Consider the following 18,940-nt stretch of genomic DNA (forward strand, 5'->3'; position numbering starts at 1 on the left):
GAGTTTCCCGAGCTTTCCAGAGCTCCGCCTTCCGAGTTTCCCGAGCTTTCCAGAGCTCCGCCTCTCGAGCGTTCCAGGGCTCCACCCCTCAAGTCTCTCGAGCCTCCTACGGCTCCACCTCCAGAGCCTCCTACGGCTCTGTTCCCAGAGACTCCAGAACCTTCTAGAGCTCCGCCTCCCGAGCCTCCTACGGCTCCGCCTCCAGAGCCTCCTAGGGTTCTTCTCCCTGAGCCTCCTACGGCTCCGCCTCCTGAGCCTCCTACGGCTCTGCTCCCAGAGACTCCAGAGCCCACGCCTGCCTCGGTCAGTGAGCCAGCGCCTGTAGCCTCTACCGTCCCAGAGCCAGCGCCTGTAGCCTCTACCGTCCCAGAGCCAGTGCCTGTAGCCTCTGCCGTCCCAGAGCCAGCGCCTGTAGCCTCTGCCGTCCCAGAGCCAGCGCCTGTAGCCTCTACCGTCCAAGACCCAACACCTCCCAGATCTCTCGAGTCTTCCAGGGCCCCTCCTCTTGAGCCTCCCAGGGCTCCGACTCTCAAGTCTCTCGAGCCTTCCAGGGCTCCACCTCTCGAGCCTACCAGGGCCCCGCCTCTCAAGCCTACCAGGGCCCCGCCTCTCGAGCCTCCCAGGGCTCCGCCTCTCGAGCTTTCCAGAGCTCCGTCTTCCGAGTTTCCCGAGCTTTCCAGAGCTCCGCCTTCCGAGTTTCCCGAGCTTTCCAGAGCTCCGCCTTCCGAGTTTCCCAAGCTTTCCAGAGCTCCGCCTTCCAAGTTTCCCGAGCTTTCCAGAGCTCCACCTTCTGAGCCTCCCGAGCTTTCCAGAGCTCCGCCTCTCGAGCCTTCCAGGGCTCCACCCCTCAAGTCTCTCGAGCCTCCCAGGGCTCCGCCTCTCAAGCCCCTCGAGCCTTCCAGGGCTCCGCCCCCAGAGCCTCCTGAGCCTTCCACGGCTCCGCCTCCCGAGCCTCCTATGGCTCTTCTCCCCGAGCCTCCTTCGGCTCCGCCTGCAGAGCCTCCTACGGCTCCACCTCTCGAGCCTCCTAGGGCTCTTCTCCCCGAGCCTCCTACGGCTCCGCCTCCAGAGCCTCCTACGGCTCTGTTCCCAGAGACTCCAGAACCTTCTAGAGCTCCGCCTCCCGAGCCTCCTACGGCTCCCCCTCCAGAGCCTCCTAGGGTTCTTCTCCCCGAGCCTCCTACGGCTCTGCCTCCTGAGCCTCCTACGGCTCTGCTCCCAGAGACTCCAGAGCCTCCTAGGGATCTGCCTCTAGAGCCTCCTACGGCCCTTCTCCCCGAGCCTCCCAGAGCTTCGCCTCTGGAGCCTCCTGCGGTGCCACCGCCCTCGGCTCCACCTCCTGAGCCATCCTCGGCTCCGTGTCCTGGGCCTTCCTCAGCTCCGTCTCCTGAGCCTCCTATGGCTTCGCCTCCTGAGCCTCCAGAGCCTCCCTCAGCTCTGCCTCCTGAGACTCCGGAGCCCCCTACGGCTCCGCCTCCCGAGCCTCCTACGGCTCCGCCTCCAGAACCTTCCAGGCCTCTGCCTCTAAAGCATCCTACGGCGCCGCCTCCAGGGCCTTCCAGGGCTCCACCTCTAGAGCCTCCTACGGCGCCACCTTCCTCGGCTCCGCCTCCTGAGCCTCCAGAGCCTCCCTCAGCTCCGCCTCCTGAGCTTCCAGAACCTCCCACAGCTTCGTCTCCAGAGCCCCTCTCAGCTCCGCCTCCGGGACCTGTCCCTGTCCTGAGGCTGCCTCCCAGGTCTCCTGGACCTGTCCCTGTCCGATGGCCACCTCCCAGGTCCCCTGAACCGGCCTTTGCCTTGTGGCCATCTCCCGGGCCACCCAAACCTGTCCCCTTCGTGTGGCCTTCTCCCAGGGCCCCTGACCTAATCCATGTCCTGTGGCCTCCTCCCAGGCCTCCTGACCCTATTCCCGTCCTGTGGCCTCCTCCCAGGCCTCCTGACCCTGTTCCCCTCCTGTGGCCGCATTCCAGGCCTCCTGACCCAGTCCCTGTCCAGTGGCCTCCTCCCAGGCCCCCTGACCCGGTCCCTGTCCTTGCCAATTGGCCACCTCCTGGGCCATCTGGACCGGCCTCTGTCCTGGGGCCACCTCCCAGGCCCCCTGAACCGGCCCCTGCTCTGCGGCCATCTCCCAGTCCACCTAAACCCACCCCTACCCGGTGGAAGCTCCCCAGGCCACCCGACCTGGTTCCCAGCACACACCCCCAGAGACTGCTTATCTGCCCTCTCACCCTCCTTGGTCTGTCTCCGTGTCCCTTGTGCCCTCCGTGGACTGCCTGTCTGCCCCTCGTCGCCCCCAGGACTGCCTGTCTGCCCCTCGTTGCCCCCAGGACTGCCTGTCTGCCCCTCGTTGCCCCCTGGACTGCCTGTCTGCCCTTTGTGCCCCCAGTCATTGGTCATTTGTTCTTCCTGTTTTTTGTTTTTGTTGATCGTCTGGTATCCGATCCTTGAGGGGGCTATGTAACGGTTACCCTGTCTTGTTTCACTGTTCCCTCTTGTTTACCATTTTCGTCACTTTTTGCATTCCTTAGTTTTCACTTTTGTCCCTTATGTAACTCCATAGTCTCTTTGTTAGCGTTCGTGTTTTCCGTCATTGCTTTCACATGTCCCTCGTTAACTTGCCACTTGCCTCTGTTTCTTCCCTAGTTATCTTGTTTGGTGTTCTGTTTGTTCATTGGCCCCTTAGATCTATGTTCATGTATATATATCCTGGTTTTTGGTTTAGTCCCTGTCTTTCGTTGATTGTATGTGACGTTTCATGTCCATGCCTATGTTACTCCGTGTCATTCATGTTCGCTCGTGGTTACCCTGTTCCCTGTCTGTTCCGTCCGAGGTTACCCTGCTGTCTGTCGTTTCAGGTTTACCCTGCCGACTGTGGATGTTCTCTGCCCAGTCACTCCTGCACCCCTCCTGTGTTAAATCCAGTATTTCTAGTTTGTGTTTTTCCCATCGTGGATCTTTTCATTTGTTCCTGAGTTTGTTTACTTTGTGTTGTCACGAATAAACTGTGTTTGGATCCTAAACCCCTGTCTGCCTTCTCCTGCTTCCCGCAGTCATTACAGTATTATTGCCTATTATTATCTATTATTGCACTTCTTTTAATGAACATTGCCCTATAATTCTGTGAACAAAAAAAAAATACATAAATACATTTATCAAAACTAGATACGACTGTCAAAAGTATAGATCTAATGCAGAGTTCACTTTTAGCAATGGTAGCGTTTTTAAATCTTCCTCTATTCGCATTTGCTGAGCTTCTTCATCTGCAAATGTATAATGCATAAGTTAGCCTAAGGCACTAAAATACATTTAGATAGTCAAACTATGCAATATTAACATGTTGATTAGTTCAATTGGTGTTTTGCGTTGTTAAAAGTTAATTTCCATGAAATACCTACAGTTAAGATTTGTGATGCATTAGATTCGAATGATGATATGATTATTAAAAATATTTAATAGTGGAGAGATATAGATGTATGTATTGATGACGTTTAGATTTTCTCTCCACATATGAATAGATTATCATCGTGTTTTCTAGACATGTCGTTTAGGATTTCACAACAAACCTTTGATCGTGGCAGTCACCTCCACCCTCGTGTTCTCCTTCGCCATCCTGTCATTCATTTTCAATAAATGGCAGTTGATGCAGGAATAAAGAGACAAGACACAAGCATGTAGTTTACCGCAATATTAATTCAATAATAGGGAGTGTCAAAACAGAAAGCAAAAGTAACCTTTGCACTGGAGGTTGAACATTACCAAGTGCTGCTAGATTTTACATTAGTATTTTGTTTATCACATTCTTTCTGGTTATATCAGAAACTCCATCTTTCCTTCATTCCAATAGTGTTTAACACTGCTTAACACGTGGTGAATTATTGCATTAAGGTCCGTTAACAGGTGTTTTGCCCATGATGGAGCGTTAGTAGAGCGCTCTTGGAGCGAGAGAAAACAATGACACTCTAATTAAAAAAAAAACACTCTTCGCTCCAGGCAAAATCATGCCACTCCATTCCTCACTCCGCTCCCACACCGCTCCACTCACATCCTCTGGGTGCCACCCTTTCACTTGCATTGTATGGACCTACAGAGCTGAGAAATTCTTCTAAAAATCTTCATTCAAGTTCAGCCGAAGAAATAAAGTCATACACATCTGGCGTTGCATGAGGGTGAGTAAATAATGAGAATTCACATTTTTGGGTGAACTAACCCTTTAAGGGCTCTTGTCAGATCTGGATGAATTTGTCGATAAGGAGAGAGGTTTGAAAACATTTCTAGTAATTATTACAGGGAAAACGTGAAAATGTCCCACAAGGACATTATATATAATGCTGAAATATAATGCCTTCTTTCGCTATTTCATAGCTTTTAAAGTCCTGTCTGGATAATTATTTCAGTGTCGTAAGTATTTAGACCGTTATTTCTGTATAGCAAATGCAGAGAATGCAGCCTACGTAGGGCACCAACTCCGGTCGTGGAACACTCACTGTGTCTGAAACCATCCCCTATCCACTATATATTGCACTATTTGAGTTACTGAAATAAGAGTGTCTGAATTCTGAGTGAGCCACTTGTTCCCTACTTTTGTTCACTCATTCTTACCCACAATGCACTCTAATTTCAAGTGTACATTTCAAGTACACTCGATGACGGTTAATTTCCCACAATCCACCACGGGGAACACATACGAGCTGGGAGCTTACTGCTTCCTTCACTCCTGCAATGTTTTATTTTATGCTGAATGCAGTAAATTACTTTTTGACAAATCATTACTGGATTAAAATAACATATAGAGAGACAAAACATACAGATACATTTTAAATTGTGTTTACTCTTTATATTAACACACAGTATATATACAAAATTACAAACAGAATGAAGATTTATTGTATTCATATATTATTTAATAAGAATAACAAATAAGGTCCAAGTATTTAAAAATTTAATAAGTGACGTTTCTGCACCAGCCCCAGAACTATGACACTCTACCAAAAACTTACCACAGCGTGCTGCCCTCAGTTGGAGCTGTGACTTTAATCTTGAAATATCAGCTTGTCTTTGTGTTAAATGAAGGCATTGCATGACAAAACTATAATTTTTTCACTATGTGGAGTGACAGTCTCATCACTCAAGTGGGAGCGTCTCATTGCGCGCAGCTGTGAACTTCCGATCTCGTAAAAGTCCCATTCAATAATCTCTCAATAAACTACACATTAATTCAAATTAAACACAGTAATGTAACAACTGTAACGCCACACATTGTAAATAAGTAAAAGTAAAAAAAATATATTAGAAATTTACTTGAGTGAGAGTAAAAAGTACCCACTTTTAAACCTACTCTAAAAGTAAAATTCTCCCCAAAATGTTACTCAATTAAATGTAACGCAGTAAATGTAATGAGTTACTACCCACCTCTGAGTTGTAGGGAATATAGTTCATACAGTTATGTTTTAAATATTTTTTATTATTGTCACCAGGCTGCCTTTATGTATCAGCTTCAGGGAAGGTTTCTTCAAAATCAGGTAAAGGCTCCATTGCATGTGGTGTTTCTACATTTCTTATCTGCTTTAAGTTGTTTGTTAGTACACTGCCTGGCCAAAACAAAAGTTGCATAATCTAATGTTTTGTTGGACTGCCTTTAGTTTTGATTACAGCATGCATTGGTTGTGGGAACTTATGCAAAGTTACAACATTTATTTCCATCCAGAGTTGCATTAATTTTTGGCCGAGATCTTGTATTGATGACGGAAGAGTCGAATATAAAGTCGACTCCATAAAGTCCACTCCATAAAGCCTTCTTCTGCACATCCTAAAAACTTTCAATGGTGTTAAGGTCAGGACTCTGTGGTGGTCAATTTATGTGTGAAAGTGGTTCCTCATGCACCCTGAACCCCTCTATCTCAGTTTGAGCCTGATGAATCTTGGCATTGTTGTCCTGGAATATGCCCGTGGGAAGAAAAAATCCATTGACGGTATACCTATATAGGTAGTCAACTGACTTCATTTTATTGCTGCATAACATTGCTGAGCCTAAACTTGACCAATTGAAGCAACCCCAGATTATAACACTGCCTCCAGAGGCTTGAACAGTGGGCACGAAGGATGATGGGTGCATCGCTTCAGGCACTTCCCTTCTTACCCTGATGCGGCCATCGCTTTGGAATAGGGTAAATCTGGACCACATGACCTTTTTCCATTGCTCCACGGTCCAATTGTTATGCTCTCTAGCAAACGGAAGTATTTTTACTACTGTTGATTTGTTACGATGTAACTTCAAGCGTTTTAGTGATCTCTGACCAATTTCATCCGTGAAGCTGATGGTTCACCACTATCTTTCCAGATTTTAATAATGTGTTGGACAGTTCTTAACCCAATTCCAGTGATTTCAGCTATCAAATCAAATCACTTTATTGTCACTCAACCATATACACAAGTGCAACAGTGGGTGAAAGTCTTGGGTGCAGTTCCGAGCAACATAGCAGTCATGATAGTTCTATCAGCAAGACATGTAGACTTGAGTGAAATTTAAGATGACATTTATTTGATGAATATAAAACAGAAAAGTAATGTCTCTCTTTGGCATAGGCCCCATTTGTCAGTCCGAAGAAGTTATACTCGGAACCGTCATATCATGCTGGAGATAGGAAGCAGGGGCGAGGAGCCTACCCCCAAAAGAGAGAGAATGTAGAATTCTACCCCCAAAAGGGATGATCCAGTTGGGTACGAGCCAGGTCTTGTGTTCATTCTGGAGAAGAAGGGAGAGAAAAGAGATGTGAACACCTAGATTTGACATGAAATGCGCAATATCTCTGGCATGGTTGTGCAATACCTTTGCAATAGGGAAAGCTGTGCGTTTTCTTTTTTTTTTTCTCTCTCTCCTTTCTCCATGAGTTTGATTTTTTAATTTGTTTTATTTAAGATGACATTAATTTGATGAATGTAAAACAGAAAAGTAATGTCTCTCTTTGACGTAGGCCCCATCTGGTGGTGCGAAGAAGTTGTACTCAGAACCGTCTACTGATGATGGTGGGGTGGTGGAGGTTGCCGCGTTAGCACACTGAAACAGTAATGTGATAGATTGTGAGCAGACTTATAAAGCAACGGCTTACATGTGATTGGCTTGGAATTACTCAGCTAATGGTGTGATGATGTACAGCTGCTGGTCTTCCCGCTAGAACTACGCTGCGCTTACATTGATGAGACATATACCAATTAACAATAAACATCAGATTTACACAACACAATTTACATATCTAATATACACAAAATTACTCACAACTCAAAAGTCTGGATGCTCTCTACATTTCTTGTGTATAACCATGTGAGGATGTGGTGGTTCATTCCAAACTTCCTCAGTCATCTCAGGAAGAAGAGGCGCAGGTGAGCATTCTTCACAACAGCCTCAGTCTGGACAGACCATGTGAGTTCCTCAGTGATGTGGACACAGATGAACTTGAAGCTGCTGACTCTCTCCACCAGTGCTCCATTGATGTTGATGGGGTTGTGTTCGCTGTCTTTTCTCCTAAAGTCCACCACAAGTTCCTTGGTCTTGCTGACGTTGACGGAGATGTTGTGCTCCTGGCACCAGCATGTCATAGTGTGCATCTCCTCTCTGTAGGATGTTTTATCATTGTCAGTGATCTGACTGTTGTATCATCATCAAACTTAATGATGGCATTGGAGCTATCTGTTGCCACACAGTCATGTGTGTACAGGGAATACATGAGTGTACTGAGAACACAGCCCTGCAGGACTCCAGTGTTGAGGGTCAGAGGTGAGGAGATGTTGCTGCCCATTCTAACCACCTGGCATCTGCCTGACAGGAAGTCCAGGATCCACCTGCACAGTGAGCTGTTTAAGCCCAGAGCCAGGAGTTTCACATCAAGCTTGGAGGGCACTATGGTTTTGAATGCTGAGCTGTAGTCTACAAACAGTATTCTCACATATGTGTTCCAATTTTCCTGGTGGGAGAGCGCAGTGTGTAGTGTAGATGCAATGGCATCATCAGTGGAGTGGTTGTTGCGGTACAGAGCAGATGTAATTTCTGATTAGTCTCTCAAAGCATTTGCTGATGATGGGGGTCAGAGCAACAGTACGCCAGTCATTTAAACAAGTGATTTTGGATTGCTTTGGTACAGGCCCAATCTGTGCATGAAGTGGTGCACGAACATTGCTATTAATCCAATTTTGGTTAGGGTTGATCCATATTGTTTTGGTCGGTACTACATCATCTATGCACTTCCTGATGAAACACATTACGGTATCAGCGTAGGCCGACCGGCGTAGGCGGACAGCGTCATCAGAGGCGGACCGGAACATCTCCCTGTCCTTGTGATAAAAACAGTCTTGTAGCATAAAATCTGATTTGTCCGACCAGCACTGGATCGGTCTTAGGGCGGGATGCTTCCTGTTTCATTTTCTGCTTGTAAGCGGGCAGAAGGAGAACGGAAGAGTGGTCCAATTTAACAAATGGTGAGCAATGGTCCAAAACTCAGTCCCCCCTTGTGTTGAAACTGATGTGTTGGTAGTATTTCAGTGCTATTGACTTGAAGTTGGCTTTGTTAAAGTCCCCGGTCACAATGAACTTGGCCTGAGAGTGCTTGCTTATACTCTCATACAGTTCCTTGATTGCCCGGTCTGTGTTGGCTTGTGGCTGGATATACAAATCTGTGATAATGACCGCTGTGAATTCCTTGGTAGCCAGATTGGCCAACACAGAAGCATAAGAAATTCCAGATTAGGAGAGCAGAAAGACTTGAAGAATGTACGTTCCTCTGATCACACCAGGATTTGTTGATCATAAAACATACACCACCTCTTCTGCTTTTACCTGAGAGTTCTTTCACTCTGTCCGCTCGGTGGAATCTCCGCAGACATCCAAGTTTCTGTAAGGCAGATAATGCAGCAGTCCATTGTCTCTCGTTGGAAAGAGATCTGTGCTCTCAGCTCACAGAGCTTGTTGTCTAGAGACTGAACATTTGCCAGTAGAGTGCTGGGTAGCGAGGGTTGAGTTGAGTCAAGTCAAGTACATTTTATTTGTATAGCGCCTTTCACAACACACATCGTTTCAAAGCCGCTTTACAGAAGATCAGGCATTAACAGGCGATAAAACTATAATGTCTATAATGTCGATGAATCATCATTGTGTAATTAGATAAAATACAATTGTTAATTGTGTTTAAAAATAAGTAATTAAATAATAATTGTATTAATAACTCCAGTGAGCAAGCTGAAGGCGACTTTGGCAAGGAACACAAAACTCCATAAGATGTTGATTAATGGAGAAAAATAACCTTGGGAGAAACCAGACTCACTGTGGGGGCCAGTTCCCCTCTGGCTAACATCATGAATATAATGTAAATATTACTTATGTATAGTTAAAGTCATAGTTTAAAATTATTAATCGATGTTTAAACAGTGTCTTTGAAGTCCATCCTGGATTAACTGCAGAAGTTCACATAGATGCAATTGTCCTTGTTAATTGGCTGATGAAGGCTTTTGTTGGCAATTGTTAGTCTATGGATTCCATTTCAAGATCGTAGTCCATCAATACACCGAGGTAATGCAGGCAGAGATCAGGGATGTGAAACGCAGTTCAAACTGGCCGGTAATTTCGGTGAGGTTCTTTGTGGTCCATCCTAAATCCAAGGTTCAGATAATGGCATATGAAGTATACCATGTCTTATGGTTGGAGTTGGCATCAGTACATCCTCTGAAGTCCATCATAATAGACTGAAGTGATGTTTGGCTGGCACCGGCTGCATTTAGTCATCATCATTCAGCGACATGTAGCAGTGGAGTCCAACATGAAGCAGGAATGGTGCTGGATCCAGCCGGTTCTGGTGACCTCAGTATAGGAGTCCAGAGGTTGAGACAGAGAAAAAATAAATAAAATTATATTAGCATAGATGCCATTCAATTTATTGCAGAGTTATAAATCATGATCAATGTTTCTGGTTCCGGCAGACCCAACTAAAGCAGCCTAATTGTGGGTTGGAGGATAAATTAGGTGTATGTCTGGCTAAATAGATGAGTCTTTAGTCTAGACTTAAACTGTGGGAGTGTGTCTGCATCTTGAACAGTGTTATGGAGACTACTCCATAGTTTAGGAGCCAAATATGAAAAGGATCTTCCTCCTTTTGTGGATTTTCATATTCTATGAACTATTAACAGGCCAGAATTTTGCGATCGTAATGAACGTGTTGGAATATAGCGTGGTAGAAGGTCACTTAAGTACTGCAGAGCTAGACCATTCAAAGCTTTGTACGTAGTAAACAGAATTTTTAAATTCATACGAAATTTAACAGGTAGCCAATGTAACGATGATAAAATGGGGCTAATATGATCATATTTCTTGGTTCTCGTTAGCACTCTGGCTGCTGCATTTTTAACCAATTGAAGTTTATTTATTGATCTTGCTGGATATCCTCCCAGTAATGCAATTCAATAATATAGTCTTGAGGTCATGAACGCATTAATTAGTTTTTCGGAATCAGCAACAGAGAGCATGTGCCTTAATTTAGTAATATTTCTTAGGTGGAAGAATGCTGTTCTGCAAACATTGGTAATTTGATTTTCAAAGGACAGATTGGTATCAAATATAACATCTAAGTTCTTCGCTGTTGAAGATGATGTAACATGACATCCATAGAGAGTCAAATTATATTGTAGTGGCTTTTTTGGTAGAGTTTTTTGGTCTAATAATTAGTACCTCTGGTTTGTCAGAATTGAGTAGAAAGACATTTCTGTTATTTCATTGATACACTCTGCTAATTTCGAGAATTGTGAAAGCTTATCAGGTTTATCGTCGGCATGATTCTCAGTGGGTGTATCACTGAGTGTGAAGAATCTATTGGAAACCCTAACAGGAATGGGAGAGTGGTGTCTCTTTGCTGAGCTATTATGCCGCCGAGACGTCACCCAAATGCCCTGCTGCGGGGGCTCTACAGCCGGAACCAAAGTGTGTATGTTGCTCTCTGTACTACTCGTATCCAAAACAGTATCTTCTGGCTTCTCTTTCTCACTGACCTTCACTAGCGTTCAGATGCGAGACTCTAACATCTTAATGTGACGAGAACGGCTGCGTTCTCCCATTTTCCTGCTGCGTTTCCATGGCTGGGCTGCCCAGACAAATGGCTCCTCTGTCGTGTTTGAAAACAGTGGTCGGCATTGAGGTATTTAAAGTAACTGAGGTATTAAAAGTCTGGTTTTCGGTGTGCTATTGTAGAACCAATGTCCAAAAGTGTTTGTCTATCGTAGACAATAAGGCAGGCACCATCCAAGACAAAAAACATAAGAATTGTAGACAAAACAAACAAAAAAAAGCAACATTGGGTCGGAGCACGCAACGCAGGATATATCTTCCGACATGGTTGTTTAAGAAATGAGAAGCTACACACTGCATCAGTCAGGGTTAAAAGAATTGTTGCCAGCTGAGACATAATAATCATTGCAATAATAATCCAGTCATAGACTCTTAAACATCTGCTCATTTAAATCCAACAGCGACTTTTTTTTTTTTTTTTTTTTTTTTTGGCCAGGTAGTGCATATAGACTATTGCACAGCTCTCTGGAATACTCGATTCTGTGTTGTCAACTGTTTTCAAAAGCTTTGATGTCAGTTTGTAGTAGGTTTTTATAATGGGGTTTTTCAATGCAAAATAAGGTCTGTGGTAAAAATTACTTGAAGATACTTGGACGTTTTGTTCTAAAACATAAATGACACATAGTCATACCTCAAACCTGAATTTGTTTTTGTTGCTAACGAGTTGCTAGATAAGGACTACAAATACCAAGCCAAACATGTGAGCAAGTGAACTTGCCTGACAAAATGATAAACCATAGTATTTCTTATCTAGTAATTGTTAACAACATACTTTTTGAAAAAATATGGTGGTTTCAAAATTCACGTTTGACACGCTACAACCATACACAACATCTTATCCAATTTTTGGGAGAGCACTAAGTCTAAGCACAATTTTCATGCCTGCAAAAAGTGGATGTGGGTGGGTGTTTGCTCTCTCTATGGGTGTATGCGTGCAAACTCTAGGTATATTGTATGGTAATGAAGTGCTGCAAAGCACAATTTGCTATTTTCCTTTGAATTTGGTCATTGCGCTAAGATGTTTTAAAAGCAGTGGGAGGTTTCACGGGAGGCAAACAGGTCTACCTGGGCCTTGCTGAACCGTTCCCAAATCAGGTGGACCGACTGGGGGTGAAGCCTCCACTCTCCACTGGGCAAGCGTTGTCGTAACAGCACGTCTGCTATCACATTGAGGTTGCCGGGGATGTGAGTGGCACGCAGCGACTTGAGTCTCTGGCTCCAAAGGAGGAGACGGCGGGCGAGTCATGACATGTGGTGGGAGCATACTCCGCCTTGGCGATTTATGTACGCCACCACTGCGGTGCTGTCTGACCTGACCAGGACATTTTTGTCCCGAACTAACGGGAGAAACTTCCTCAGGGCAAAGAAAACAGTCATCAACTCAAGGCAGTTGATGTGCCAGCGCTGCACACGGTGCCCCAACCCGATCTGGAGGCGTCGGTCGTGACCAGGACGCGTCGGGACACCTGCTGCAAGGGTACTCCTGCCGTAGAAAGCAGAGGTCTGTCCAGGGTTTGAGTGTTTGGCGGCAGGCGGTAGTGATCATCACACGGTGCGTGCTGCGGTGCCATGCTCGTCTCGGGACTCGAGTCTGAAGCCAGTGCTGAAGTGGTCTCATATGCATCAACCCTAGCAGCGCGACCGCCGCAGAGGATGCCATATAGCCCAGGAGCCTTTGGAAACATTTTAAAGGGACCATAGTGCCTGGCTTGAAGGAAGCGAGGCCTTTTAGAACCAACTGTGCACGATCGTTGGAGAGAAGTGCTGACATTGAGACTGAGTCTAACTCCATGCCGAGAAAAGAGATGCTCTGAACCGGGGCGAGCTTGCTCTTTTCCCATTTGACCTGAAGTCCCAAAAGGCTGAGGTGCGCGCATAGTAACCCTTGCCAGTGGGCCAGGATGAGCCAGTCGTTGAGGTAGTTGAGTATGCGGATGCCGGCTTCTCGGAGTGGGGCAAGGGCTGCCTCTGCGACTTTCATGAAGACGCGAGGGGACAGAGACAGGCCGAAGGGGAGGACTTTGTACTGATACGACTGGCCGTCGAACGCAAACAATAGGAAGGGTTGATGTCGCGGCAGAATCGAGAAGTGAAAGTACGTGTCCTTCAGGTCTACTGCTGTGAACCAATCTAGATGTCGGACGCAAGTCAGAATCTGTTTCTGCGTGAGCATTTTGAACGGGAGTTCCTTGGGTACAGTGAAGTAAGGGCTGTAGAATCCCTTCTTCATTTCGGTTGGAGGGACAGGCTCTATCGCATCTTTGAGTAAAAGAGAGGCGATTTCCGTGCGCAGGGAATTGGCATGTTTGCCGTGTAATGCGGAAAACGGATGCCCGTGAAGGGGGGGGCGAGTCGAATGGTCCGGTACAGCCAGCGTGACGGGTTGGGCAGTGAAAGCCATGCCTCTAAACTCCGTGCTAGGGGCACCAAGGGGACGAGTATTTTGGACGTACCTGGCGGGGCTTCGCAGCGGGGCGGAGCAGGTAGTGTGGCGTCGGGAGGCAGGGGTGCGTCCTGAGGCTTTGGTGCTGAGAACAAACTCGAAGCAATAACCTTGCTCTGCATGCCCGGCAGGGGGCGGGTTCATGACTAAGGAGGAGGTCCAATGTTGACATCCTCTAGACTCGTCTGAACCTGCCGGCTGGGGAACAGTCGTGGGGCTGAGGGCGGAGGTACCGCGTTCAGGGAGCCGGGACTGTTGAGATCTGGAAGCAAAGTGCCGTGAGAATGGCAATTGCAGGCCAGGTGACCCAGAGACGTTTATTGAGAATGTGGGCAAATGAAAAAACACAAGATTCTCCTCCCGGCCCTCCACCGGGGGACTGAGTGGTCTTACCACCTCCGGAGCTAACACCTTGGAATCTGGGTCGGATGTCTCAGGAGCGCCTGGGAGCCTTCGGGTCCTCAAGGGGGTCCGTGAGACAGGGGGTGTGTCGCCGAAGAGGCCGGACTGGGAGACAGGAGCGTTGATGAAGCGAGTCTTGTCGGCTTCACGCATCTCGACCAAGTTCAACCACAGATGACGTTCCTGGACCACGAGTGTGGCCATTGCCTGCCCGAGTGACTGCGCTGTGATCTTCATAGCTCTTAGGGTGTGGTCGGTCACTGAGCGCATTTCCGGCAGCATGTCGTGATTAGGGCCATCCCTTGAGCATGTTTCTGGTGGAATTGCAGGAGTACAGGGCGGCCCTGCCAGGTGGTAGGGTTTCCGTGGCATAGGTGTAGCGCAACTGCCCTATCCACCTGGGGAATTGCCGTGTATCCGTGGCGCGCTCCGCCGTCGAGGGTAGCGAGAGCGGATGAGCGAGTGCGCTGTGACGAGTGGAGAGGGGTGCTCTCCACGATGACGTCAGCTCATCGTGCACTTCCGGGAAAAACGGAAGCGAGGCTGTGAGCGGCACCCAGACCCCAGTAACCAGTCATCCAGCCTTGATGGCTGTATGGAGGATGGAGGGTTCCAATCCAACCCCACACTAGCGGCGGCCCAGGAAAGCATGTCAGTCATCTGCGCGTCAGCCTCAGCCTGGGCGTGCTGGCCCGAAAGCGGCAGCCCAGGGGAGTCCTCAGCGTCAGATGCTGCGCTCTCCAATGCAGCGGCGAGCTCATCTGCTTCGAGCTCGAGAGGATAGGCAGACTGGCTGTGAGGCGAGCCGCTGTTTCCTCGAGCACGGACGGGAGTCAACGAGCATGCCGGGGGGGCGGGTGGTCCGGGGGGGGGCATACCCAGCGGAGCTGCACCCGCTGCCATCCCCAGATCGCTTCCAGCGCCAGCCGCATCATCCTCAATCCCGTGGGAAGAAGGAGCAATGCGGGGGCGGCTGGAGTGGCTTGCTTTCTGTTGAAAGCAAGCCGCGACCGCAACGTTGTCATGTTCATGTTCTCACAGTGAGAGCATGAACCATCCACAAACGCAGCCTCGGTGTGATCGCTGCCCAGACACACAAGACAACGCCTGTGGCCGTCTGAAGTGGAGAGCACTCTACCACATCCAGGAACAACACAGGGGCAGAAAGGCATCTTGAAACAGACGCATCCTGAAAAGGACGTTCAATGCCGCTGTGTTTTGCTCTCTTTTCACTCTTTTATATGGAACTCTTTCGAGTTGTCTGCTGTCGGCCCAGGGGCAACAATGCACAGCCGTGCAAGGAAGGAGAATCCAAAAGCATGCAGAGCATCAGAGGAATAACAGGAATTTGTGTGTGACTCGCAGCAGACTGCATACACGACCATCGGCTCCGAAGAAATTTTCTGAATGAACTCCCGTATTTGCCCGCTTAAATACCTGTATGTCCGGGGGCGGGGTATGCAAATACTGTCTCATTGGCCTTTTTTCATAAGTCAGAGGCATATTTTGGCGCTCAAGAGAGACCCCTAGTGTTGCTTCTCTGACACAACGTGGAGAGAGTGACAGAAGGGGAACCATAATTCTATTCTTCTAGTTCACTGCATACAGTTCATTAACACTGCCAACTTCTTATGAATGTGTGGTCTTTGTTTATATCACTGGTGCTTGACAGGGAATGGACTGTATAATAGGAATAGAATAACCAGAGAAGAACCTAACATGAATTTAACATGATCCAGTCAATTTGCAATGTAATTTGGCGTAAATTAACCAAACCCACTTGGGCCTAGACATAACTCTGCACTTAGCGCTAGTCAAGGGCAAAGATTTGGCTTCAACATTAGGGTGTTGCAGCGTGAAGCATTTACATGTTTCCATTGATCATGGTATAAATAAGGGGGAGGTTGTATTTGTGTTTTATGATTATTTGGGGGGTTACCTCCCCCCATCCACTCGGAATATACGCCCCTGGTGATAGCGCTCTTAACATGGGTCCTGCTTTTAATTTATGTTATAGAATAAAATGTCCAAGTATCTTAAAGTAATGTTTACCAAAGACTTTAATTTACTCATAAAACTACCATTATAAAAATTCATATGAAAATACAGAGGGAACCCATGTCTCCAAAACAGCTGTATTATGAGTCATCTTTCTTACTTCTTGTTTCACTTTGTGATCTCTACAAGTATGCTTATACAATAATTTCTACTCAAATCAGTGTTTCATGTCCATTTATTTATTTATTAATTGCAGTCAGATGGTCATTTCTGTGAAATTAACACCAACATAATTCCAATCCAAATCGGCGGTGGAATTTTACAATTTCTAAAGCCAGTTCTTTTTTTCTTTCATTCTAACATAATTAACCTCTTCTGTCTGGGTTTGTTGTGTGATAATGACCGGCTGACTGTACATTATCCTTAGATATTTATTTAATATTGAAGGTCTGTTTTTCTTTGCATGTTTGTTTAGGGTATTATTTGGCCTCAGGTCATCACAGGAGCAGGTGGGAATGTCCTCAACGCTTTAATAAACTACATCTTCCTTCATCTGCTTGATTTTGGTGTTGCGTAAGAAGCTGTTTCTGTAGATTCTGTTAATCTCATATTCAGAGACCATGGGTTGTTGTCTTTTCACCTCTCATTTGTTCATTATCTTAATGTGCCATGTTCACAGAGGATCTGCTGCAGCAAACACCATTTCTCAATATTCATTGGCTGTTTTTCTCTATGTCTACATCCGCTGGAGGGGCCTACATAAAGCCACTTGGGATGGTGAGTCTCTTTAGTTCAAGTAAAGGTCCACAGAACTAGTTTCCCCTTATTCACTTGTCAAGTAAAGTCCTCATTGTATGTATTCTGTTTTTGCACTGTTTTTGCTATTTAGCAGGCACTGCTTCACTTTGCATAGTGATGTACAAGAAGAATAATCAAATCAAATCACTTTTATTGTCACACGACCATATACACAAGTGCAACAGTAGGTGAAAATCTTGTGTGCAGTTCCGAACAACATAGCAGTCATGACGAGACATATACCAATTACAATAAACAACATAATTACACAACACAATCTACAATATACAATGTACAGTAAACAATACACACAATATAGAGTGCACATACAATAAAAATAAAAAATAAAAAGTATATATATATATATATATATATATATATATATATATATATATATATATATATATATATATATATATATAAAAAATATATATATATATATATATATATATATATATATATATATATATATATATATACAGTGCTAGTGTAGAACCGTGTGAGGATGTGGTGGTTCATTCCAAACTTCCTCAGCCGTCTCAGGAAGAAGAGGCACTGGTGAGCCTTCTTCAAAACGGCCTCAGTGTGGACGTACCATGTGAGTTCCTCAGTGATGTGGACACAGAGGAACTTGAAGCTGCTGAATCTCTCCACCGGTGCTCCATTAATGGTGATGGGGCTGTGTTCTCTGTCTTTCCTCCTAAAGTCCACTACAAGCTCCTTGGTCTTACTGACGTTGTGTATTGTAGATGCAATGGCATCATCAGTGGAGTGGTTGTTGCAGTAGGCAAACTGCAATGGGTCCAGAGAGGTGGGCAGCACAGAGAAGATGTGATCTCTGATTAGCCACTCAAAGCATTTGCTGATGATGGGGGTCAGAGCAACAGGACACCAGTCATTTAAACAAGTGATTTTTGATCGCTTTTGTACAGGCACAATGGTGGACATTTTGAAGCATGTGGAGACTAAAGACAGGAAGAGGGACGGGTTGAAAATGTCCGTAAAAACACCAAGCAGTCGGTTCGCGCACGCTCTTGTGACACGGCCCGGAATGCAGTCTGTACCCTCTGCTTTATGGATGTTCACCCGTCGGTGAAACTAGCATAAAATGTATTAAGCTCATCCAGGAGAGAGGCAGCGGTGTTCACGGTGGAGTTTTTATTCCCTTTGTAGTCCGTGATGATGTTAATTCCCTGCCACATACTTCTAGAGTCGGTGGTGTTGAACTGTCCTTCAATTTTGTGCCTGTACTGGTGTTTGGTTGCTCTGATAGTGTTACGGAGGGCATAACTGGCTTGTTTATGCTCCTCCGCGTTCCCGAAATTAAAAGCGGAGGTCTGCGCATTAAGTGCCATGTGAACATCGCTGTTAACCCATGGTTTCTGGTTGGGGTAGATCCGTATCCGGAACACATCTTCTAGGCACTTCCTGATGAAACACGTTACGCTATCAGCGTAAACATCGATGTCGTCATTAGAGGCAGACCAGATCATCTTCCAGCCCGCGTGATCAAAACACTCTTTTAGCGTAGAGTCTGATTGGTCCAAACCCGGTCCCCTCGTGTGTTGAAGCTGATGTGTTGGTGGTATTTTGGTGCTATTGTTTTAAAATTGGCCTTGGCTTTAGTTTTAAAGTCCCTGGTAACAATAAACGTGGCCTCAGGGTGCGTGGTTTCCTGCTCACTTATACTCCCATACAGTTCCTTGAGTGCCCGGTCTGTGTCGGCTTGTGGGGGGATGTACACAGCAGTGATAATGTCCACTGTGAATTCCCTCGGTAGCCAGAATGGTCGACACAGAAGCATGAGAAATTCCAGATCAGGAGAGCAAAAAGACTTGATAAAATGTACATTCCTCTGATCACACCATGATTTGTTGATCATAAAACATACACCACTGCCTCTGCTTTTACCTGAGAGGTCTTTCGCTCTGTCCATTCGGTGCTCAGAGAATCCCGCGGGCAGGTTCGGTGACCGAGTCTGGAATCTCCACAGACATCCAGGTTTCCATAAGGCAGATAACATAGCAATCCCTCGACAGCACAGTTAAAAGAGTTATTTTCTCTAAAAGAGCAAATACACAGCTGCCGTTGAACGTCCTTTTCAGGACGCGTCTTTTTAAAGACGTGTTTCCGCCTCTGTGTAGTTTCTGGATGCGGTTGATTTCTCCCATCCTCTGACGGTCATAAAAGCTGCCTTG

At 46.3% G+C, this 18,940-nt stretch overlaps 1 protein-coding gene across 1 annotated transcript in view; it reads left to right on the forward strand.

Moving 5' to 3' along the window:
* Positions 1 to 18,940, forward strand: part of LOC127627949 (multidrug and toxin extrusion protein 1-like) — a 40,452-nt gene that overhangs the window by 11,682 nt on the left and 9,830 nt on the right. Inside the window, exons 6-8 of the mRNA XM_052104574.1 lie at positions 5,475 to 5,519; positions 16,420 to 16,517; positions 16,624 to 16,721. Coding sequence (XP_051960534.1) covers positions 5,475 to 5,519; positions 16,420 to 16,517; positions 16,624 to 16,721 — 241 coding nt within the window. The remainder of the gene's footprint in view (positions 1 to 5,474; positions 5,520 to 16,419; positions 16,518 to 16,623; positions 16,722 to 18,940) is intronic.

This window comes from Xyrauchen texanus, chromosome 34, assembly GCF_025860055.1.
Source record: "Xyrauchen texanus isolate HMW12.3.18 chromosome 34, RBS_HiC_50CHRs, whole genome shotgun sequence".
NCBI lineage: Eukaryota > Metazoa > Chordata > Actinopteri > Cypriniformes > Catostomidae > Xyrauchen > Xyrauchen texanus.